This window comes from Micromys minutus (assembly GCF_963924665.1).
Source record: "Micromys minutus genome assembly, chromosome: 4".
In the NCBI taxonomy this organism is placed as follows: domain Eukaryota; kingdom Metazoa; phylum Chordata; class Mammalia; order Rodentia; family Muridae; genus Micromys; species Micromys minutus.
In genome coordinates, this window is record NC_137973.1 from 67,445,165 (window position 1) to 67,467,354 (window position 22,190).

Sequence of the window (22,190 nt, forward strand, 5' to 3'; positions counted from 1 at the left end):
CTGATGTACATGTCCCCTTTCCAGCCCATCACTGGAGACAGTCAAGCAAGAATTCAGGGCAGGAACCAGGAGGCCAGCGTGGAAGCAGATGCAATGCGAGAGCGCTGCCTCCTGGTTTGCCCTCCATAGCCTACCCAACCTGTAAAATCCAGGCCCACCTTTCCAGGGCCGGCACAGTTCGGTGACCCAGCCTTCACCACGTTAATTGTTAAGAAACTGCTCACAGGCCTGCTCACAGGCCGATGGGATGTGAGCATTTTCCCAATCGAGGTTCTTCTTTCCAGATGTCCCTGGCTTGTGTGAAGGTGACAAACAAAACTACCTAGCTAGAACACTTTAGGGATTTTAAAAGTCTAGTCCAGTTCTGCTTAAAATTTTAGTCTCACAAAGACTAGATATTTCTCTTCCCGACAATCCAGCTGAGAAGAGAGTTAATCGTTTCTTTTTCTAATCCATTGCTTTTCTGTAACTGTCCTTGCTTCTGGGTCCCCCTGACTTTCCCAGTTGGGTAATGGGACCTATTGATCCAGTTTCTTATGTAGCTGAAGATAGCAGTGTCTGGCATCAATGTGACAAAAGGCTTTTGTTCCAGGGAGGGCATGTTTTCCCAATGCAGGGGAATGCCAAGGCAATGGGGTGGAGAAGGGGATCAGAAGGGTGTGCACCTTTGTGAAGACAAGTGGAGGAGGAGGGGGGATGGGAGCAGGGTGGGGTAAAGGGATAACATCTCAAATGTAAATACAGAGTATCTAATAAAAAAAAAAAGAGAAGAAGAAAAAGAAGAAGAGGAAGAAGAAGAATCCAGCTTGCATCTCTGTCTCAGAAATAAGTGTCTGTATCTTTTTAAATTCAGGGAATGGTATTTCTGTTGCTTGCCTAATCCCACAACAGTAAAGGAGAGGATTCCAGACTCACTTAGGGCATGGTGTAGCCACCGCTAACAGGGAGCACAACACTCAGTCATCGGTTGAAGCCACCCTATAGTTAGCACTGCTTAATCTCAGCAGGTCCCTGTTGCCTGGGACCAAATGCAATCTGCTGGCCAGGTGTGGCGGGAACTCTCCCCGGGACAGAGCCTGCACACTATTGTGGACGCGCACCTGTGGTCCCCCAGATGGTCACAACCTTTTCCCAGACTTTTCTTTCGCTTTGCACCATTAGAATGCGAGTCCCACTTACAGGGTGAAGCTGGAGCGAGGAGCCCAGCTCACAGGTCGCAGAGACCCTGACCCTGGGCGGTGCTTGCACCCGAGTGGTTGGTCCGGTCTGCAGTTCCTCCCTGCGGGGCTTCAGGAAGCGCTCTGCTGACCTGGGGGCGGGTCCGGGCACGGGGCGGGAACTAGAGTGGCCAGGCCTTGACAAGGCTCGGGCGACACTGCCGGGTCCCTGCTGCGAGCGGTCAGCATGCATCTCCACCTGCTCTTTTTGTTGGCATTGTACCGAGCAGGCTGTGTGGTGGCAGGACCCAGCTATAGCCTGAGAGGGAACTGGCGGGTGAGCAACGGGAATGGTTCCCTGGAGCTACCGGCCACTGTCCCGGGCTGTGTGCACAGCGCCCTGCTGCAGCGCGGGCTGATCCAGGTAAGGCGCACAGCCACCCCTCCGTGAGGGTCCAGGTCAGTCTGTGCTACTGTGGGCAGTTGGGGAACTGGCCTGGCTGTGGGGGTTCAGGCCAGTTGTAGACACTGACCCTCTCTCGCTGGGTTATCAGCGACTCTGGGAGACGGAAGTTGCCTATATGAAACAAACAGCATGTCTGCTGTCTACTTACTGTGGTGATTCTCCGCTCAAGCATTCCAGAAGGACAGGGTTACTGTTGCAATCATCTGGGTGCTTGCAGGAGTTCTTCGTTAATCAAAGTTCGTCGACTGTGGTGTCTCGGGTTTGCTTTGAAGCCTCGGGAGTCAGGTTTGAAATAAACACATGGGATTGGGGAGGGCATTAGTAAAGTTTAGTCGTTGATGCTAATGAAAAGCCTAAATAGTTGGGGAGCTGTGTGTGTGTGTGTGTGTGTGTGAATGAAACCCAGAGCCATGAGCATGCTAAGCACACATTGTCACACCAAACTACACCCCAGTCCTAAAGCCTAAATTACGCGCTGACATTTCTTAAATGGGAGTCTGCTATCCAACAGTTAGTAGGTTTCCTTATGACAGTTTCATGTGAATGCACCATGACCTCTGCTCACATGCACTTGTTACTGTGTCTTGCCACACATGATCCCTCCCTCATACAAGTAGTTTCTTTCATTTATGGTGTCCTAGATACATACACTCATGCATACATATAGTTACATCTGGTGTCAGCATGAGTGGAAACATGCCATATCTTGTTTTCTTCCTGAGTATTGTCTTTGTTGTTCTTACCTTCTTTTTACTGGCTCTTTTAGACAGGGTCTCATGTAGTTCAGGCTGGCCTTGAACTCCTAATCATCCAGCCCCCTCCTCCCACGTGCTGGAGATACAAGTGTAGACCACTATGTACAGCCTAACTACAGTTTTCCTATGGACTGTGTGTGTGTGTGTGTGTGTGACATTTTCTTTGTCCATTTGACTGTAAATGGGTACCTGGGCTGATCCCATCACGTGGCGATCATGAGCAACCAAGTGACTGTAGACATTTCTGCACGACACTGCGATGCTGCCCTGGGACCCTTCAGGTATATGCAGGACTGGTGCAGCTGGATTACAGAGTACATTTATTCCTAGTGGTTTTTTATTGTTACTGTTTCTGAGATAATTTTTTTGGGGGGGGTTGTTTTGTTTCTTTGTTTTGCTTGTTTTTTCAAGACTGGGTTTCTCTGTGTAGCCCCGGCAGGCAGGCTTCCGACTTCACAGAGATCCACCTGTCTCTGCTTTCTGGGTGCTTGGATTAAATAGGCTTGAGCCACTAATTCAGGTCCAGTGTCACTGGTTTTAGTGGTTTGAGGAACCTCTATACTGACTTGCATAGTAAGCCTGCATAGCTGTGGAGTATGTGTGTGTTTGTGTGTGTGTGTGTGTGTGTGTGTGTGTGTGTGTGTCTGTGTGTTTGTGTGTGTGTTGTCCAGAGGCTGATGCTGACTGCCATCAGTCATATTTACCTTATTTATTGAGGCAAGGACTCTCACTGAACCTGGAGCTCAGTGACTGCCTAGACTAGTTAGCTACAGTCTCTACTCGCCCATTGCCAGGATTACAGACAGGCTCTGAACTCAGGTCCTCCTTGTGGGACAAACACTTTCCAGCTGAACCATGTCTCCAGGACCCTGCCTGCAGAATTGTTAAAGCTTGCTAAGTGACCAAGCCAGCTCAGTCAGTCAACTGGGTCTCGAGGGAGGATTAAAACAAAAACAACAACAACAACAACAACAACAACAACAACAAAAAACCCAATGAGACAAAATTATGACTCCACCAGTACGGAGGCTGAAGCAGCTTTAATTTTCTCTCACCTGCCTTTATATCATTCTAGGTACATCTAAAACACATGGTCAGTTCTTAGATCAAAGGCGAGTTAATCAGGCGAAGTAGCAAACGAGATCCCACGAGAGAGTGATCAAGCATAGTGAGCAAAAGGGTCACACGAAGTAATAAGTAAAGCGGAAAAAAAAACTCCATGCTCTCTGTTTCTAGTGTTCTGTGAGCCTCCTTCCCGGCCCACGCCCAGAGAAATACCACATTCCTAGAAGCGGCACCCAAAGCTCTCAGCAGCTAAGATATGAGTGAGTTCGAGATTCCTTTCTGGGAGCATTAGAGAACATGGCTAGTATCATACAATGGCAGTCAGCTGACACATGAAATTGTTTGCTTTTTTTTTTTTTTGTGACAAGGTTTCTCTCTTTTGTTCTGGCTGTCCTGGAAGTCACTCGGTATATCAAGCTGGTCTCAGACCTCAGAGATCTGCCTGCTTCTGCCTCCGGTGTGCTGGTATTAATGGGGTAAACCACCACTGCTTGCTCAGAGTGGAGATTCTAACCTAGACCTTGCCTCCATAGTCTAGGGTCTGCACTATTTGATAAAATTAGGATATTCTGACCATCACACCTCTTTCTTCTTCCTCCCTTCCTTTTTCCTTCCTTCCTTTCTTTCTTTGTAAACTTAAGGCAATGTCTCATAAAGTTGCCCAGGCTGGTCCTGAATCCATGGGGGTAACGGGGTAGCCCAAGATGACCTGTAGTTTGTTATCCTCTTGATTTGGCTTCTTAAGTACCCTGGATTATAGGCCTGTACTACCATGTTGAACTCTAGCTCAGAAATCATGAGTGTGTGTGTGTATGTGTGTGTGTGTATGTATGTGTGTATTGGCAAGAGTTTGTGTCCTCCCTCTCTCTTTCTTTCTCCATTGAACCTAGAGCTTTATTATGCATGCCCGGCAAGTTCCCTACTACTGGACTACACCCCCATCTATACATACACCTACACACACACAATGACGGTTGGGATGACATTTATGATCTCCTTTGATGCTATAGTAGTCAAACTAGGATTGTGTAAAATTTATGATCTGGAATTCACTATCTGTCTTTGTTTCTTTTTTTTTTTTTTTTTGTTTTTGTTTTTTCTTTTTTATCCCATATATCAGAAAGAAAGTAAGTGTCATAACTTACAATGAATTTACATTGTTATCAATGTCAATGAATTATAATAAATTATAGTATGTTTTTTAGGTAAATTTATCTAAAACTTAACTAGTATATTCTTAATCAATAAACTACACAAAGAAAGTAAAAGATGACATGTGACATGAAATTAGAAAGGGGTGACTAAAAGTGAGAGGTCACATGGGAAGAAAGGGGAAGGGAGATGGGGAGGGAGCTTGGGGGAGGAAGGGAGATGGGGAAGGAGGAGGAACAGAGCCAAAGAGGAAGAAAGATGGGGAGGGGAGGAGGGGAAAAGAAACAACTAAAACGAAGCGTTTGGAAGAAAAGTCAGAATGAAACCTCATTCTTTGTGTGCGAACCATCAAACATATAATGTCAAAGCCATGTACATGTGACAGGCTACAACTTACTTTCATCTGCAGAGTCTCATTTTGCCTTGTACTAATTGAGTTAAGCCAACAGGAAATCGTAACTTGAGCAAATCAGATTATTGTCCTGTGCTATCGGGCTACATTTAAAAAAAAAAAAAAAAAGCTTTACTTCTGACTGAGGACATTTGCTTGGGTTGTGAAGTGACTACCAAAAACTACTGAATGTTTCTTTGTGGAATAGTTGAGAAGGCCTTGCAACCTCCTCATAGATTCTTAGAAGAGCTAAGTTCAGATAAAGTGGGTTGGAGTCCTTGGTGGTAGGTAGTTCAGTAGAAGAGGGATGATTGGTTCCTCAGGGAAGACTCCATCACCAAGTTAGGCTGTGTTGTTATAATGGTGCCCCCTGCAGTGCTGACTTTGAGAAACATTTTATTGTTTGTCACAGACACTGGGCTAGATATGAACTTGAAACCTATCCTGAGCAAGCCATTTATTTGGTTATCCATTTACCTAATTAATTACTCTGTGTTTAGTTGGTTCCTCTGACTGTAACAGGCTATGTTCTAAGTGCTTGAAATCCAGCAGTAAAGAAAGGAAGTTTTGCTCCACTGAACATTCTAGAGAGTTTGTAGTCAGCTACCAAGTTAATAAATTACAATGCACGGGGTACACTGAAGAAAAAAATCAGCAGATAAAAGGAAGAGAAGGTTGGAAAGATTACTTTTTTTTTTTTTTTTTGAAGCCATTTTAATATGGATTTTTCTTATCAGAGAGCTCTTCCACGGTAAAGGAAATACACATTTTTTATCAGGTAGAGAGAAGGGCAGACGTGGGCCGGAAGAAATTCTGACGTTCCTCATAGGTCGTCCCACTAACAGTAAGCAAGACAGAGGACCCGGAGGCTGTGAGCGGCGGAGGAAGTTGAGTTCAAAGGTCAATCAAGGCATAAGAACAAATGAACGGTTGATCTTTATTCTACACACGATGAGATACTGTTGAGAGTTTTGGCTTGGAGAAGCATGGTTCTTGTCGTGGGTTGAGTAGAAATGGCTCCCACAGATTCATGTGTTTGAAGGCTTGGCCATACGCAGTGGCATTATGAGGACAGGTGGCTTTGTTGGAGGAAGTGTGCCATTGTGGAGGCTGTCTTATATGCTCAAGCTATGGCCAGTGTGGCACACTGTCTCCTGCTGCCTGGAGTGTAAGGTGTAGAGCTCTCAGCTCCTTCTCCAGCACCATGTCTGCCTGTGTGCCACCATGCTACCTGCCGTGACAATGGCCTAAACCTCTGAACATGTAAGGCAGCCTCAATGAAATGTTGGCCTTTATAAGAGTTGCCTTGGTCATAGTGTCTCTTCACAGCAATAAGACCCTATAGAAGACAATTCTCCCAACAGGTCTCCAGCGTGGTTTTACCGTATAAAAGCTCAGTCTCCAGATTGCTGTGCATGTTGGAAGCCCAGAGTCCGCTATGCTCTTGGGGCCTGGAGATTCCTCTATCGGAGCAAGGAAATGAAGAGAGTAGTTTTGTGGTTTGTTTTTTCCATGTTTCTTTTTGCAGTGTATGTGTGTATCTGCAAACTTACAAAAGGTACACGTGTGGAGGTCAGAGAACCAGGCGTAGAAATGGGTCTTCTCCTTCCAACATGGATCCCAGGGATTAAGCTCTCGTGGTCTGGCTCAGCAGCCAGGACCTTTGCTCACTGAGTCACCTTCCTTGCTGGCCCTTCCTGTTTTGTTTTTCCAAGCAGGGTTTCACTCCGCAGCCCAGGTGAGCCTCTTGATTTTGGCTCCCAAGTGCCGGGATTCCCGGTGTGTGTCAGAGCACCTGGCCTCAATGGCTGTGGGTGTGCATACTACATGGAGAAGCAGTTGGCTTTGTTTACAGACTGGATCTGAGCCACGGGAGACCAAGAGGAGCCTGAGAAGATACCAGTCATTTCTACCCAAGCCGGTGGCCAAACAGAACTGTCTTTACAGAGAGGCTCGGTGACCAACCTTGGCTGTCTCACAGCTGTCTGAGGTGCCTGTGTGGAGTCTCCATCTAACCCCTAGCCGTAAGGGAGTAGAGGAACTTTTCCTAATTTGTATCTAAATAAAGACCGATGGGGCTGGTGAGCTCAGTGGGTTTGGTTCTCTGAGTTCTAGGAGGGAACTGATCTTTCTGGCTAGGAGAGCTAGCACCTTTGTCCACTGAGCCAGTCTTTTTTGCCTGTCTCCTAATCATTACTTTCTTTCTTCAGAAGCGGCTACAACTAACAATTTCTTGTGAATCCTTATGTAGACGCGTCTGTCTATCCCTCCCACAAATGATAACATCCTGTGACCATTATTTTATACTAACCTGTACGTTGACAAATCTTAGAAAGCGTTTCATAGAAATGCTAGCTGTCATGACCGGATGCTCACTTTGGGATGAGCACAGCTCCGAGAAGTTTTACCTTCTGAGTCTTTGTGATCCTGAGAAACAATTACCTTCTCCATCCCGGATCGAGATGGGGGCATGGAAGTGGCAGGAAGTTTTCTTTGGGGGGAGGTGCGGTGGACAAACAGACCTACACAGGTGATTTCTTTCTAAGAAAGTATATTACATGCTAATATATTGCAGCGTTGTGGGTGATGTATCATGGGGCACCTATGGAAGTCAGATGACAGCTTGGAAAAGTCACTTCTCTCCTTCCATCATGTAGGTCCTGAGGACTGAGCACAGGGTATCAGTCCCAATGGGAAGTGTCTTTATCCATTGAGTCTCCTCCTTTCCACAGGCAGTCTGGTAAAGCCAGGAGTCAGACTGTTAGACACTGATCAGCCCACTGCGTCTCCCACCCGGTGGCTTTATATCCCTGACCTCAGAAGCAGCAGTGGCCTCTGGAGGTCTTCAGGGGCCCAGCACAGCCCAAGTCTGACCCTTTCAAACCCTTTACGGGCACCAACATCAGAATTCACTGCTGTCCAACAGTCAGCGGTCTAAGCCCTTACATTCATGTGTCCTGTAGTCCCCTGAAGAAGAATCCTGGGCATATAGTGGTGGGCTGAGAAAATGCTTGTGGTGTTTTCCCTGTTAAATTGAACTCACTTTGGTCAGAAAAAAAATAGCAGTTCTCTTTGAATCGAAGTTGCCTTTTCTGTGGTCAATGGAAGCAGTGTTTACAAAGAGAAGGATTATAGAGAAGGTGTGTTCAGATTGACCCATGGGCTGTACCCATGCACCTTGGGGAAAAGTAAGTAGAGGTCCCGAGGTAAGGACTATAGGTAAAGATGACAGTTGACAACGGAGTCACTGAACTTTGGAGAACATGGAACTTTCCGAATAGACCTTGTCAGTACCTTCATGTGGTTTACATTAGCTTAGCATCCCGTCGACATTATTTATTACAGAGTAGTTGACACATGAAAGGGTATATGCACACGTGTATTTGTGGGTTTTTTTTAAGTTTGTTTGTTTGTGTTTCTTTGAGTCTCTGTGTAGCCCTGGCTGTCCTGGAACTCACTCTGTAGATCAGACTCAAACACATAGAGATCCACCTTCCTCTGCCTCCTGAGCACTGGCGTTAAAGATGTGAGCCACCGCTGCCAGGCTTCAGTATCTTTTAGAATGTCTGTGTGTGTGCCACCTCTGTGTGTGGTGCCAACAGAAGCCAGAAGAGAACATTGAATCCCCTGCAGCTGGAGTTACATGTGATTGTGAGCTGCCAAATGTGGGTGCCAGGAACCAAACCTCGGTTCCTTGGAAGAGCAGCAAGTGCTCTTAACCACTGAGCCATCTCTCCAGCCCCCAAGGGCTATGCTTTCTAAAACCCTAATAGCTGAGTGAACACCCGTGTGCTTCAGGGCCCACACATCTCTCTGTGGTTACCCTTTCCCGATGTACCCACTGGCTTTTGGTCACAGTAACAAATACTTCAACTAATCTCCTTGGAAACAAGGAAGCTCGTTTGGCTCCTGGTTTTGTAGGTCTCAGTTTGGCTTTGCTGTTTTGGGCCCGTGGTGACACATGGTGTGCCATGTGTCTTGTGTGGCAGAGCAAGTGCTCATGTATGACAGAGGCTAAAGGGAGGAGGGGGCGTGGCTTCGAGGTCCCCCTCCCTCTTCCTCTCTCTCTGTGTTTTGCTATCTAGTCCAAGCTGCTCTTGGTTTCATTATGTAGCTATGCCTGGCCTTTTACTCATGCTTTAGCTTCTGGTGCCAGAATTATAGACATGCACCACCACACCAATTTTGATTTTGTCTTTTTTTTTTTTTTTTTTCTTTTTAAAGTAGAATCTCAGTCTGCGGTTCAGGCTGGCCCTTGAACTTGGCTGTGATTTTCCCGCCTCAGCTTCCTAGGTGCTGCGATCGCCGCAGACCTGGCTTGATGCTGTATGATCCACAGGAGTTACACATAACTTACTCAGGCACACGTGTATGGCGTGGTTATCTCATGGCTCTCGATTTACACTGACGCTGTGGTTGGCAGCGGTGTCTGTGGCACGGCCTACGTTCTGGGTCATGAATAAACATGCCAGATTTTCCTGGGTGAGTCACTGTCCCACTGCTTAACAGCTGTTTGACTTTAGGCCTCGGCCTCTGAGTTGGCGAATGGTAGTAATGACAATAAGGCCTGACCCGCAGGGTCACAGGCGGAGTCTTCTAGTTCCCCTTGCTGTTGCTGACGATCCCATCCGGCACGGAAGTGTGAGACTTTAGCAGCCCCGCCCTTTGGGCTTTAGGTTTCTTTAGGATTCTCGGCAGTGCATATTTGATTCTGTAGACAAAGTCCCTACCTTAAAGTCTGGGCTCTATCAGCCTGAGGACTCCAGGGCTTGTTTAGCAGCTTGCCTGACTCTATTGATCATGAAAAAGGTGACCCTAAACTGTTGCTCATGTTAAGCAGGATTCAAAGTTTTAATGTGGCTCAGAGCAGGTCAGCCAATCTGGAGCCGAATTAAGTGCTTGATTAGCATTTAGAATATATATATATATATATATATATATATATATATATATATATATATATATATATATATATATATAAAATCTAAGCCTCTGAAATTTTTTTATACATTCTCTTATTAAGAACCAAAAGTGATTTTCCCTTTACTATTTTATTTTAATGTACGAGTCCATTTGGTGTGGATGTGAGGAGAGAGTTAAGTCCATACTCTATATGTGTATTTTTAAGTTTTTTCCTACTTTATTAACATTTTAAATTGCTCACTTATTTTGTGTGAAAGGTGTTTGTTTTCATGTGGGCGTCATGGTGCCTGTGCTGAGGTCAGAGGGCACCTGCGGGGGTTAATATTCGGCTTCCGCCTTGTGGGTTCTGTCCGGTTGAACTCAGGTGGCCTGGCTAGACAGCAGGAGCCTATACCAGCTGAGTATTGTTTGATTGTTTTGTTTAACTAGCAGACAAACTAACAGGTTTGCTGTGGCTTGTTCCAGCATGCTTAGCTTGGGCATTTCTTCCTCCCCTTCTCCTCCCTCCTCCATGATATATCACATGTATTCTTTACTCTCTGATCCCTTCCCTAGAGCTTCTTTTCCCTCATGGGCCCCTTTCCCAGGTTCCCAGTTCCTACGCACTTCCTCCCAATACATACACATATGTAAATAGTAGGCGCTAGGGTCTGCACATGAAAGGAAACTTGCAGGGTTTGGTTTTCTGAGCCTGGTTTTCCTTACCTGATGTAGCATTTTCCAGTCCCATCCATTTGGCTGCAACTTTGGTTTTTTTTTTTTTTTTGTTTTTTATTTCTTGACAGTTGAACAAAATTCTATTGTGTATGTCTATTCGGTTTCCATTATCAGTCCTCTGGTGCGTGACATCTAGGCTGATTTAATCTCTTCCATATTGTGAACTAAGTGGCAGTAGACATAGATGTGCCATGTTCCCGGTATATTATCACAACATAAAGAAGTAACCGGGACAGGGATTGATGTAAATGTCTATTTAGAACTAAGCACTCAACAGTCACTTGTGCTCAGCACTTTAGCCAGTCGGAAGTCTTAGCGCTGACTCCTGACCATTGCAAATAGAGGCTTCTGGGACCAAAGTCAAGAGTGGTACAAATTTAAGTGTGTATGACTTCTCCAGCCATGGGTTTTTGACCAGGTTTTCAGTACCAGGCAGGCATTAATTGACATTTGTGGAGCAGACCTCAGAACCCAGTCAGAAAGTGGCTGGTTGCGTTCCTAACAGCGGTTATGCCACTGTTGTACCAGTGAGCCATAATGAAATCGCTGGTAAGCTGGTTCTGTGATGTAGGGGGAGGTGCTGATAGCAAGGTCTGGTCCCCTAATTGGTTCTTGATTTGGTCAGTAAAAAAGGCAGGAGCCAATTGCTGGGCACAGGGTAAACAGTGGGGAGGGGCTCTTAGGCCAGGCTTTGGAACGAGAAGAAAGCAGTAGTCAAGCAAGATCTTAGGGACACTAGAAGTGGTGGCCAAGGCCACCAGCGGCTAACCTTAGAGGTTGGCGGAGACTGGCTGATATAGACCAGCTGATAAGGTTAAGCAAGAGAATCTTCGCCTCTCAATTGTACTACCTGACAAGTTCTAAATTAATAAAGCCGTCTGAATATTTTTCCTCCGCGGAGCAAAGGTGGGCAGAGATAGAAGCCGGGTCTTTAATGGCGGCTTGGCGAAGCTAAGCCTGGAGGGGCTGGGAGTGTAACCACAGCTCCCAGGAAAGAAGGTTTCTGGCTGTTGTTGGAGCTAAGAAGGGTGGAACGGCCAAGTCGGGGGAGGGAGCTAAACCGGGAGTGAGGGTCGAGGTCTTGGGCAAAGGATTGTTGTGATTTTAAAATTACAGTGACACTGTAGTATGTAGTATCCATTGGTGTCTTCTCTCCCTCAGCAGCCTGAACAGCACCTCCCAGCACTATGAAAAGTTAGCCAGCAGGGAGACAAATTTCAGGTCAGCTTCAGATTAATTTCTTTACGTTCTACATAAAGTTTTTTATTTCTTGAGAAATGGGGTCTTAGGTAGGTGCGGTGGTGCATGCCTTTAATCCCAGCACTCAGGCATCTGGAGCTCTGTGAGGTTGAGGCCATCCTGGTCTACAGGAGAATTCCAAAACAGCCAGTGCTACCCAAAAAACCCTGTCCTGAGAACAATACAAAATACTTCCTCCCCAATAAATAGACTCTTACCTATTTATCTAATCATAGTAGGTTTCCAAGGGCAATGGCGATAGCCTGAATTGCTTTGGAGGCTTCTGTCCTCTCATAAATTTTGCTGAACATCTAGACATTCCTGGGGCTATGGTCCGTGGGCTACATTTGCCACAGGATAACTGTGAGTGTGACCTAGCACAGAATAGAACATTTTACCTAAAACACGGAGGCATTTTTGTGTGACTTATGTATTTGCAATCTGGTTGCAGAGTTCTTGAATTCAAACTCTGTAGGTTCCAACATTATGTTGCAATACCAAACGATTAAAATACCTCTGCATCCAAAAGTGATCTTGGCCACTTGTGTCCACCCGAGTCCATCCCAGGGAAAGGATGCTAAAAGATGTGTTCCTTGAGTTTCGGAGTGTTCTGTCCAGATCCCTCCAAAGCTTGGAACTTTCTAACATTTCACCGTCTCTCTGCCAGCTAGTACGCCAGTGTAGCATTTTCTGTAAACCGCAAAAGTCAGGGCCAGGCCATATTGTGACCAGGTCTGTTCCACTTGGTGTGCTGTTTCCAGAAACTCAGCTACTCTCTGCCATGTGTGTTCAGCAACCCTCAGGTCTTAAGAAGAGCTTGGAACAGAGTGCTTGCTAGGTAACTGTGGGCACCAGAGAGCCAGGCTGTAGACAGCAGGACTGCCACACAAGGTGAAGGAGACTCTGCCTTCTCAGGCCATCCTGGGTCAACTTTTCATTTGTTTTAGTAATTGGCTCAAGCGTGGGAGATTTTGGCATTCAAGTCTTGACACTAACACCTCAGAGAGCTACATTTTGGCCTGGTGGGACATCTGCTAGTGCCGGAGCGACAAGAGCTGTTCCACTGCATTTGTAACTAAATTCTGCCACCTTCCCTACTGTGCAGTAAACCTTCCAGACTAGTAGGGTTTTATTTTATTTATTTATATATATATATTTTGGTTTTGTTGCTGTTGTTTTTAAAGGTTGGAATAGGGCTGACGAGATGGCTCAGCGGGTAAGTGTGTTTGGCTGAGGCTAATGACCTTAGCTCAATCCTATGTGTCTTTCTCTGACTTCCACACTTGAGGCACGGTGCCCTGCTTCCCCCATCAGTTAAATGAAAACAAGTTGGAAATGCATAAGTGGGAGAAATGAGCCTGTAAATTCTCTCTGGGTAGAGAAAACACATCATGATTGTAAGGAAAAGATGACGGGACACCAATGAAAGGAAAACTCATTGAAAGGAAAAGTCATGGGGCACCAATGTTGTGAAAAGATGACGTCCCGGGTTTCAGCACCAATATTAGGGAAAGGATGAAGAGAGTGGGGGCCATATGGCCCATGGAGAGGCCTCTGAGGGGTCCATGTTGGGAATCCCTTCCCCCTGAGGGACCAGCCACAGAATGGTATAGTACAGAATAGAGTATATTCAAGTCATGGGAGAGTTAAGAGGGTGGTAGAGGCAGAGAGAGAGAGAGAGAGAGAGAGAGAGAGAGAGAGAGAGAGAGAGAGAGAGGGAGGGAGGGAGGGAGGGAGGGAGGAAGGAGTAGAGGAGGCCGGCCATGAGCACGTGGAGAGAGGGGGGGAAGGGAAAGGGAAGAGGAGGGGTAGGGTTGGGAGAGCAAGAGAGCCAGGAGGCAAGAGAGGCCAAGAGAGAGAGGAGGGAGCAAACAGCCCCTTTCATAGTGTCAGGTCACTGGGGCAGAGCATACCTGGCTACTGCCAGGTAATTGAGGGGTGGGGTTTACAGAATCCCAACAATGATTGCCTTCTTGAGCTTACCTTGGAAACTTCCTGCAGGGAACACAGACAAGAGACCCAAGCCCTGCTGGCCAGCTAGCCCTGGGTTGCAGCATGCCGAAGTGGTTGGCTGAGCTGCTCTCACAGTTTGCTAGCATTTTTTTTTTTCATGATATTTTTAACCACCTTGGTTCAAGTCCACAGTGAGGAGTTATAAATGGCTGAGTGAAGACATTTGGGCAAGTTAATAATTAGGCTTCTCTTTTAGCCTGAGTTCTTAAATATTTATTCTGTGTTTATTCACGGGGGCGTCCCAGAGAAGCAGAGAAAAAGGCGAGATGGTTGGGACTTCCACACACCCTTTAACACAGTGTTTCCATTTAACACAACTTAAAATACAAACCTGATTCATAGCTTTAAATCTCACATTACTTTCTCCCAAGGCAGCCTATTAAACTACCCTATTTAGGAGCTGTGTGTTGCAGATTGGGATCTTGACCGCTGTGTACGGCCCTGGAGACATTATGGTGTTTCTTCATGGGTGGGAACTCTATGGAAGTTCTATGGAACTTCATGGGTAGCTGCCCAGATGCCCACTGCCAGTCAAACATGACTTTCAGCTCTCATTTCGGTGCATCCGTGGACAACACTGGCTTTTTCTTCTACTCTTGGAGTTACTGCCCCTGAGGAAATGACACCCAGCTCTATCTTAGGGTTTCTATTACTGTGATAAAACACCATGACCAAAGCAACTTGGGGAAGAAAGAGTTTCCTTTTTGGCTACACTTCTACATTACAGCTTACCATCAGAGGAAGTCAGGACTGGTACTCAAACGGGGCAGGAACCTGGAGGCAGGGGCTGATGCAGAGGCCTTGGAGGGGTGCTGCTCTACTGACTTGCTCACCGTGGCTTGCTCAGCCTGCTTTCTTCTAGAACCCAGGACCAACAGCCCTGGCCCATTACCACCCACAATGGGCTAGGCCCTCTCCTAACAACCACTAATTAAGAAAATGCCTTACAACCTAGTCATATAGAGCTGTCTTCTCCATTGAGGCTCCTTTCTTTTTGTTTGTTTGCTTTATTTTTTAAGACAGGGTCTCACTGCACATCTCTGGCTTCCCTGGAACCTATGTAGACCAGGCTAGCCTCAAACTCACAGAGATCCACCTGCATCTGCTTCCCAAGTACTCTGCTTAAAGGTGTACAGCACCACACCTGGCGGAATTTCCCTCCTTTCAGGTGATTCTAGCTTGTGTCAAGTTGATTTAAACTAGTCAGTCTTAGGCAAGCTAAGACTGGAACTGAAGCAGACGTGTTGGAGGAATGCCACTTACTGGCTTGCTCCCCACGTCTCTTGAAGCCTGCCTTCTCATATAAGAAGGGCCACCTTCCTAGGCATAGCTTCGCCCACAGTGGGCTGGCGCTCCCACATTGATCATTAATCAAGACAGTACCCCACAGACCTTCCTAACGGCTGCTCTAATAGAGGGATTTTCTCATTTAGGATCCCTTCTTCCTAGATATGACAAAGTTTGTGTGAGTTTTTGTGTACTGACCAGCTTCAGGAACCTAGGGAGGCTAGAAGAGGGCGCTGTGTCTCCTGGAGCTGGAGTTATAGTGGTTGTGAGCCACCCGACATGGGTGCTAGGAACCAAACTTGGGTCCTCTGCGAGAGCAGTCAAAACTGTTAACTTCTGAGTTTTCTCTTCAGCCCCAGTGGAAGAGATTTAAAAAGAAAAAAAAAAAAATAGTGCTACTACTACTGATTACTTAGCTAATAGATTTATATACATCATTTTTCTTTGTCTTATAGTCAGGGTTGACTGTGTTATGTGGTCAGCAGCCCATGCAGAGACCCGCAATGCTGGGCTCAAAATATTGTTAGGTCTTAAAGTTTTATTTTATTTGTATTAGTGTTTTGTGTGTGCCCAGTGCCCAGGGAGGCCAGAAGAGGCCATCGGATCCCTTGGGAATGGAGTTACAGATGACTGGGAGCGACCATTTTGAGTGCTGGGAATCAAATCCTGGTCCTGGGGAAATCTAACAAGTGCTCTTACCTGCTGGGGTTCCCTCTAGGCATTGTTCCGGTCAGCTTATATGGGGTTGATGGGGGATCAGACTGAGATCTTCATACATTAGCTAGCAACAAGTCCTTTGCCTGCTCCTCCGTCTCCACAACTCCTAGTCAGTCTTTTGTCAGCGCTTGGCCCTTGGCTGGCTGCCACACAGGCCTCAGTTTGCTAACACGGATAATACAGGAAAGGTGAGTCTTACGTCTGGCAGTGAGTGTACTTCCTTTGTGGTCTCTACTCAACCCCTCTAGTGGGTGCTTGCTTAGAGAGCAGAGTGAAAAGTAGGTTGGAAATGCTCCGAGGAAGGGGAGTCTTGCAGAACGTTGGGCTGTAGAGGACAGGAGAGGTGCTGCTCCCTGGAGGCGATCTGGGGTAGTGGCAGCAGTGAGCTAGAACTGGGCTCTGGGAGAGAAAGGAGACTTGTGCTTTCTGATTTTATTTACTGCCAGTACCTTTGGGAGGTTCTGTGTTTGGCTGAAAAGAGGCAGCCAGAGCCACTGAGACCCTTCCGTGGGTGAAGGTGCTTGCTGACAGGCCTGAGGGCTGAGTTCAGTCCTCAGACCCCACCCAATGGAAATGCAGAACTGATTCTCCCAGGATGTCCTCTGACCCCCACTTACATGCTGTGGTGCGTTGCCCTGCTAATTAAGGTTGAAGTCTACCATCATCGTCCAGATAGCCTTCTGAGCTCTCACAAAATGGACTCTCTTTACCAGCAGGGCTTCTCCTTCTCTGACCTTGCCAGGGGGAGTTTATCACGCCCCACCCCCACCCCAGCTCTATCTGTGCAATGTCCTGTAGTCTTAGATTACAGGTTCAGCTTCCTTTCTCTGGAAGATAAGAACCGGTTCAGCCCGCACCTGAGATTCCCGGAATGCCTCCCTATGCTAATGAGATATCTCAGTAGCTTAACCTTCAGCCAGTGACCTTTGCCCTTCCTGGATATTCCTACTCCCTTCCCCAAAACTACCTGGCCATCGATTCACCCCTAATAAGGTGGATCTGCCTCTCTGAAACTGATCCTGGAATGACTTCATGTTCCTTTGTACTCTCAGGCCATCCAAAACCCTGTTCATATGACTCTGCCCCTTTGTCCATATGGGCCTATGGCCCATGACTCTGGGGGGAAGGGAGCCCACGGTGGGGCGTGCATGAGCACACCCACACATAGAAATAAATATATAATAAACAGTGATCAATACAAAGGAGCGGTATCGACGTCCTGATGCGTTGTCTGATAATGGGTATTATTTGTACCGTAGGGCTCTTTCATCCCACAGAGCTTGTTGAACATTCTCTCCCACATCCTCGCATTGCACCCAGGGCCTTGCACATCCCAACACTGGGCTGTATCTGCAGCCCCTGGTCCAAGCCCACATCCTTAGTGTTAATGATCTGACTTTCCTAGGCCCATTAATTTGTTGTGATCAATAGCCATTGCTTGTTATCTATTTCAATAATTTATTTTTAGCATGTTCAGCTATCTCCCATAATGTTTACCTTGTACCAACAGGATCCTTACTACAGATTTAATGACCTGAACTACAGATGGATTTCCTTAGATAACTGGACCTACAGTACAAATTTTAAAATCCCCTTTAATCTCAGGTGTGTATATGTTTATATATACTATATTATATATGCTATGTACCTATATACTGTACTATATATACTATGAGCATATATACTGTATTATGACAAGATGTCTTTTATGTTTTATGTCTGCTTAGGTTGTATATCAGTGTTAAATCAAACTAAGCTCTTGTATTATGGAAATGACTGTAATTTATGTTTTGTTTTATATGTGAGGACGGGGCCATTGCTCATTAGTCATGGCTCTGTGTCTCTGGGAATAATTACTCCAGTGGTTTTATTGACGTCACCTAAATCCCATTTTATGTAAATGTCCTGGACCTCCCCAGTATCTAGGAGAATGTATTGATGGGCAGTATTTTTTGTGAAGTTATTCTCTGTGTGTCTGTCTGTGTGTATATGTGTGTGTCTGTCTGTCTATGTCTGTGAGTATAGAATGGTCTAGGATCTAAGCCCAAAGACTTGGCATTGAAGCACATTCCCAAGATCTACGGTATTGTTAGTTCTATACAACCATCGATCTTGTTAATAATCCTAAGACTCTCTGGAGAAAAACCAATTCCACCATTTTGGGACAAATTTGAAACAAGCTTTATTAAAACTTTGGCCACCTCTGGAACTTTCCAGCGGAATGGCCCTAAGACACATGTTGCATGGGGTTTGTAAAGATAAACCCATAGTCCACCATACTTCTCCATGAGGCTTTTGTTATATTACAGGGACTACAACTCCCAGCATCCCAGCAAGTTACCTGGTCCTTGGGCTGGTTACAGGTTAATTTTGCTATTACAAAACTATGACCTTAACCTTAATGATGTGGCCATAAAGAAAAGCACATGTGTTGCTTTTGGTAATGTTCTGTTACCATAAGAAAATATTTCTAGGTGAAAAAGAATGTAAGCAAGTATACAAGTCACCATTCTTACTAAATTTAGATGATTGTCTTTATATGACCTCTTTTGTTAGCCCTTGTCCAATAGATCAGGAAGTTTCTGTTTGCTTCCTGTGTATTTTAGGCTTGAATGCCATCCAGATTAGAGACTGCAAATTCCCAGGTTGTTCCTTGTAAGACTGAGCAGAGTACGGAGCACAGAATTCTCCATCATTGACACTAGATGGTGGTTCATGTGTTGTCTTGGATTCAATAGCTTTGAGAAATGTCTTCTGTGTTGCCCAAGAACTCTGAAATAATTGGGAGAAGCAACTCATTTGGAAATTATAATTTCGCTCTTGATTTTATGGCAAAGCTTTGACTGACACATCATAGGAACAGGTGAGTTGGATCACTCAAAGAAATCACAGTTATGCCAAACCCATATTCCTGAAATTTGATGGCCTTAAAGTTAAGGGTGTATATTTTCCTGTGAAATCTTTACTTTGTTAATTCTTAACCGATGACAAAGAGACTTAGATGAGCTAATGTTTTATATACTGCGTTTTAAAAATCTTTTGTTGTCTCTTAGTGAATGGCAGAAAGTTAAGTTGATTTTTGACGGAGTTGATACAGTTGCAGAAATCCTGCTCAATAATGTCACTATCGGGAGGACAGAGAACATGTTCACTGAATACGTGAGTACATGACTCCAAATTCAAGAGGACTCCTTATGCTCCTGAGGTGAATAGGGAAGGGTCGTTGTGTAATTTGCCATGGGTCAAATACAAGGCCTTTGAAACACTGGTAAATTACTGGGCTTCTCAGGTGCCCCATTTGAAGGGTGTTAGGGGCAGTGCAAATCCCAGGATGGTTCTGTGGGCCTTGAGGAAGGAAATTAGAGCTTCAGCGCTGCTGTTCACTTCTCTGTGGTCTGGTGATCCAAATTCATGGGAAATGACAAGTGACAGACACTTTTAAAAGGAAATATGTTCTGAAATGGTATTTCCCTTCTGTTTCAAGGGTGTCCTTTGGAAGACAAAAATAACTTATGACTTTGAAATACACACTGTGCATTTCAGTGGGTCAGGTTGTTATGCGGTGTGTAGGAGTCTTAGGCAGCTCAGCCTCAGCAGACGTTGCAGGGCTGAAGATACTTTCTGTTCCAAATAGTTCTCTAGGACCATATTCCTCTTAGTAAAAATAGGAGAAGCCTAGAAACCCACACTTGGTCAGGAGGTTGGAGGTGTAATTAAAGGTGCCACCGAGTTCTCTGTCAGAGGGATTTCTTCTGTTAACGAGGCTAGCTCTGGATTTGGCTATCTTTCATGTAGTCTGCCTTTCTTTAAAATGTTATACACAAGACTAGGTCTTCCTCATGGATGTGAATCTTCTTCCTCTTCAGAGCTTTGACGTCACCAGTGTGGTCAAAGACGTGAACTCCTTAGAGCTGCGTTTCCAGTCAGCAGTGCAGTATGCTGAGCAGCAGAGCAAAGCTCACACTGCCTACCCGGTACCCCCAGAGTGCCCCCCGGTGGAGCAGAAGGGCGAATGCCATGTCAACTTCATCCGAAAGGTAATGAATGTTCTTCCAAGTGGGTGGGCTGCAGCTTTGTGGCTGTCAGACTAGGTTTGAAAAGAAGATGTTCTGAATTTTTGTGGCTGATCCTCATTCTTCTAGGTTTTCTTCCTGAAGCATGTTTTGGAATTTAGGTTAATACACACACAACACACACACACACACACACACACACACAATGGATAACAGAGCTTGATGTTATATCCTAGGTTGGCTTAGAACTATGTTGTTAAGAGAGACAATCTCCTGGTTTAGCCTCCTAAGTCTTGGGATTACTAGCATGAATCACCAGGGCTGGCTGATAACAGGACTATATAAATTATTATATTATTATTTCAGGCAGGGACTCTTCTAGCTCTGGTGGGTTTCAAACTTGCTAAGTAGCCAAGGATGACCTTCAACTTCCAGTCCCTCCCCCACCTCTCTGCAGAGTGGTGAGTGTAAGGTACGCACAATCATGCCTGGTTTTATGAGGCCCTGAGGATGAAACCCAAGGCCCTGTGCATGTTAGGCGAGTCCTGAGCTAACTCTTCCAACTGAATTTACAGTCCCATCTCCATAAGTTATTTTCTAACATTTATATTTATCAGAGTTGTTACCAGATGTGAAAACTTAGTAGTGATTCTTGTGACTAGCAACCTGTTTGATAGAAATATCTATTCACTGGGGTGTGATGGTGCACACTTTAGCTCTAGTACTGGGGAGGCAGAGGCAGGTAGATCTACATGAGTTGGAGGCCAGCCTGGTCCACAGAGTGATTTCCAGGACAGCCAGAGCTACATAGCTACACAGAGAAACATCCCACCCCACCCCCCTTAAAAAAAAAAAAAGAAAAAAAAAATTCTGAGATGTTCTCATATTTTACTGCTAGGATCTTAAAAACAGAATGAGAAGGCATAATCCACAAATGATTTTCTTTGAGGTTTTATTCTATTCTACAGCACTTAACATATACTACAGTACTTAACATATTGGGTAATTATTGCATTATAATTGTTTGTAACATTTAGGTTTGTTTGTTTGTTTGTTTGGTTGGTTGGTTGGTTTCTGTTTTTGTTTTTTGAGATGGTGTCTCAAGATGTAGCCCTGGTTAGCCTAGAACTCATCATGTAGATCAGGCTGGCTTTGAACTCACAGAGATCTACCCCCTGCCTCTGCTTTAAGAGTTCTGGAAGACATTTAGTTTTTAAGAAGAAAATGCTACTCTTTGTCATCAAGTGTTTGACCTTCCCATATTCTCCATATCAGTGTACATCTTCTCTTGTCTCTGCTTCCTTCTCTGCGCAGCACAATGGCCGCCTCCATCTTTTCTACTTCCCTCCTCCCATCTTGTCAGTCACTTCTCATCACCATGGCAACACGTTGGGTTGAACAGATTGTGGGGTAGGGGTGGGGGGGAGCATCTCTTTTTTAGTTTCAAAGGTGTTCAGTCCGTGCTCCCTGGCTCTGGGCCTGTGGTGAGGTGGAACATCATGGTAGAAGGGAGTGCGTGGGGACAAAGCTGCTTACATCATGGCGTCCTGGAAGCAGAGGTATACCGAGGGGGAATGACTGAGATAGGATGTACTCTCAAGGACATGCCATCAGTGATCTGGGGACTCCAGCAGGGTCCCACTTTCTAGTTCCTGCCATTTCCCAAGACAACCTTGGTTCTTTGAATCTGGGTCCAGTCACTTCTTGCACGGCACTTGGCCCTCGTCACCTAACTGGCTTTCCCGAAACTCCATTTTCTTTCTTGTAATGAATTACCCATGGAGCAGCTGGTATGGTCTCTTTGGATTAAAAAAAAAAAAAAGACCATAGCAAACCTTTATGTAAAACAGAAGCAGGGACTTCTGAGTCCCTATGTACTGAGGTAGGGGCCGATAGGACTAGTTATATTTTTTCAAAGTTTATCATTTTAATCTTTCAAAAGCTTTGCACCAGCGGTAGGCTAATGCCCAAAGCTCCCCTAGTTCAGCCTTTGCCGCACCTCCTCCTGTTGAAGCAGGCTGCATCCTGACATTTGCACACATTTTCTCTGACAGAGCCCTTCTACTTCCTTTCCCTAATTGAAGGTGGAAGAAAGAGGCTTCCCTACAGGAGAAGCTGTTTGCTATTTTGTCCTGTGGGTGGAACTCAGGACAAGCGCTCCACCGTTGAGGATTGCTCATCTGAGAGCATCATGAGTAGGAGCCATTAAAGCGCTGTGTGTTGATGTACCCCAGCCTGAGTCACAGGCTGTCAAAGGCACTTTCTGAGTCTGTGAAAATTCTCACTGGCTGAGTG

The 22,190-nt window shown here is 45.6% G+C and overlaps 1 protein-coding gene across 1 annotated transcript; it reads left to right on the forward strand.

Annotated features, from left to right (window-relative positions):
- Positions 1-1,404: 1,404 nt before the first annotated feature.
- Positions 1,405-21,924, forward strand: MANBA (mannosidase beta; the record flags this gene model as incomplete). The annotated part of the gene is made up of 5 exons (XM_080916042.1): positions 1,405-1,581; positions 17,393-17,487; positions 18,936-19,041; positions 19,749-19,919; positions 21,838-21,924. 5 exons carry the CDS (start codon positions 1,405-1,407, stop codon positions 21,922-21,924), a joined length of 636 nt encoding a protein of 211 aa, XP_080772168.1.
- Between the last annotated feature and the right edge of the window lie 266 nt (positions 21,925-22,190).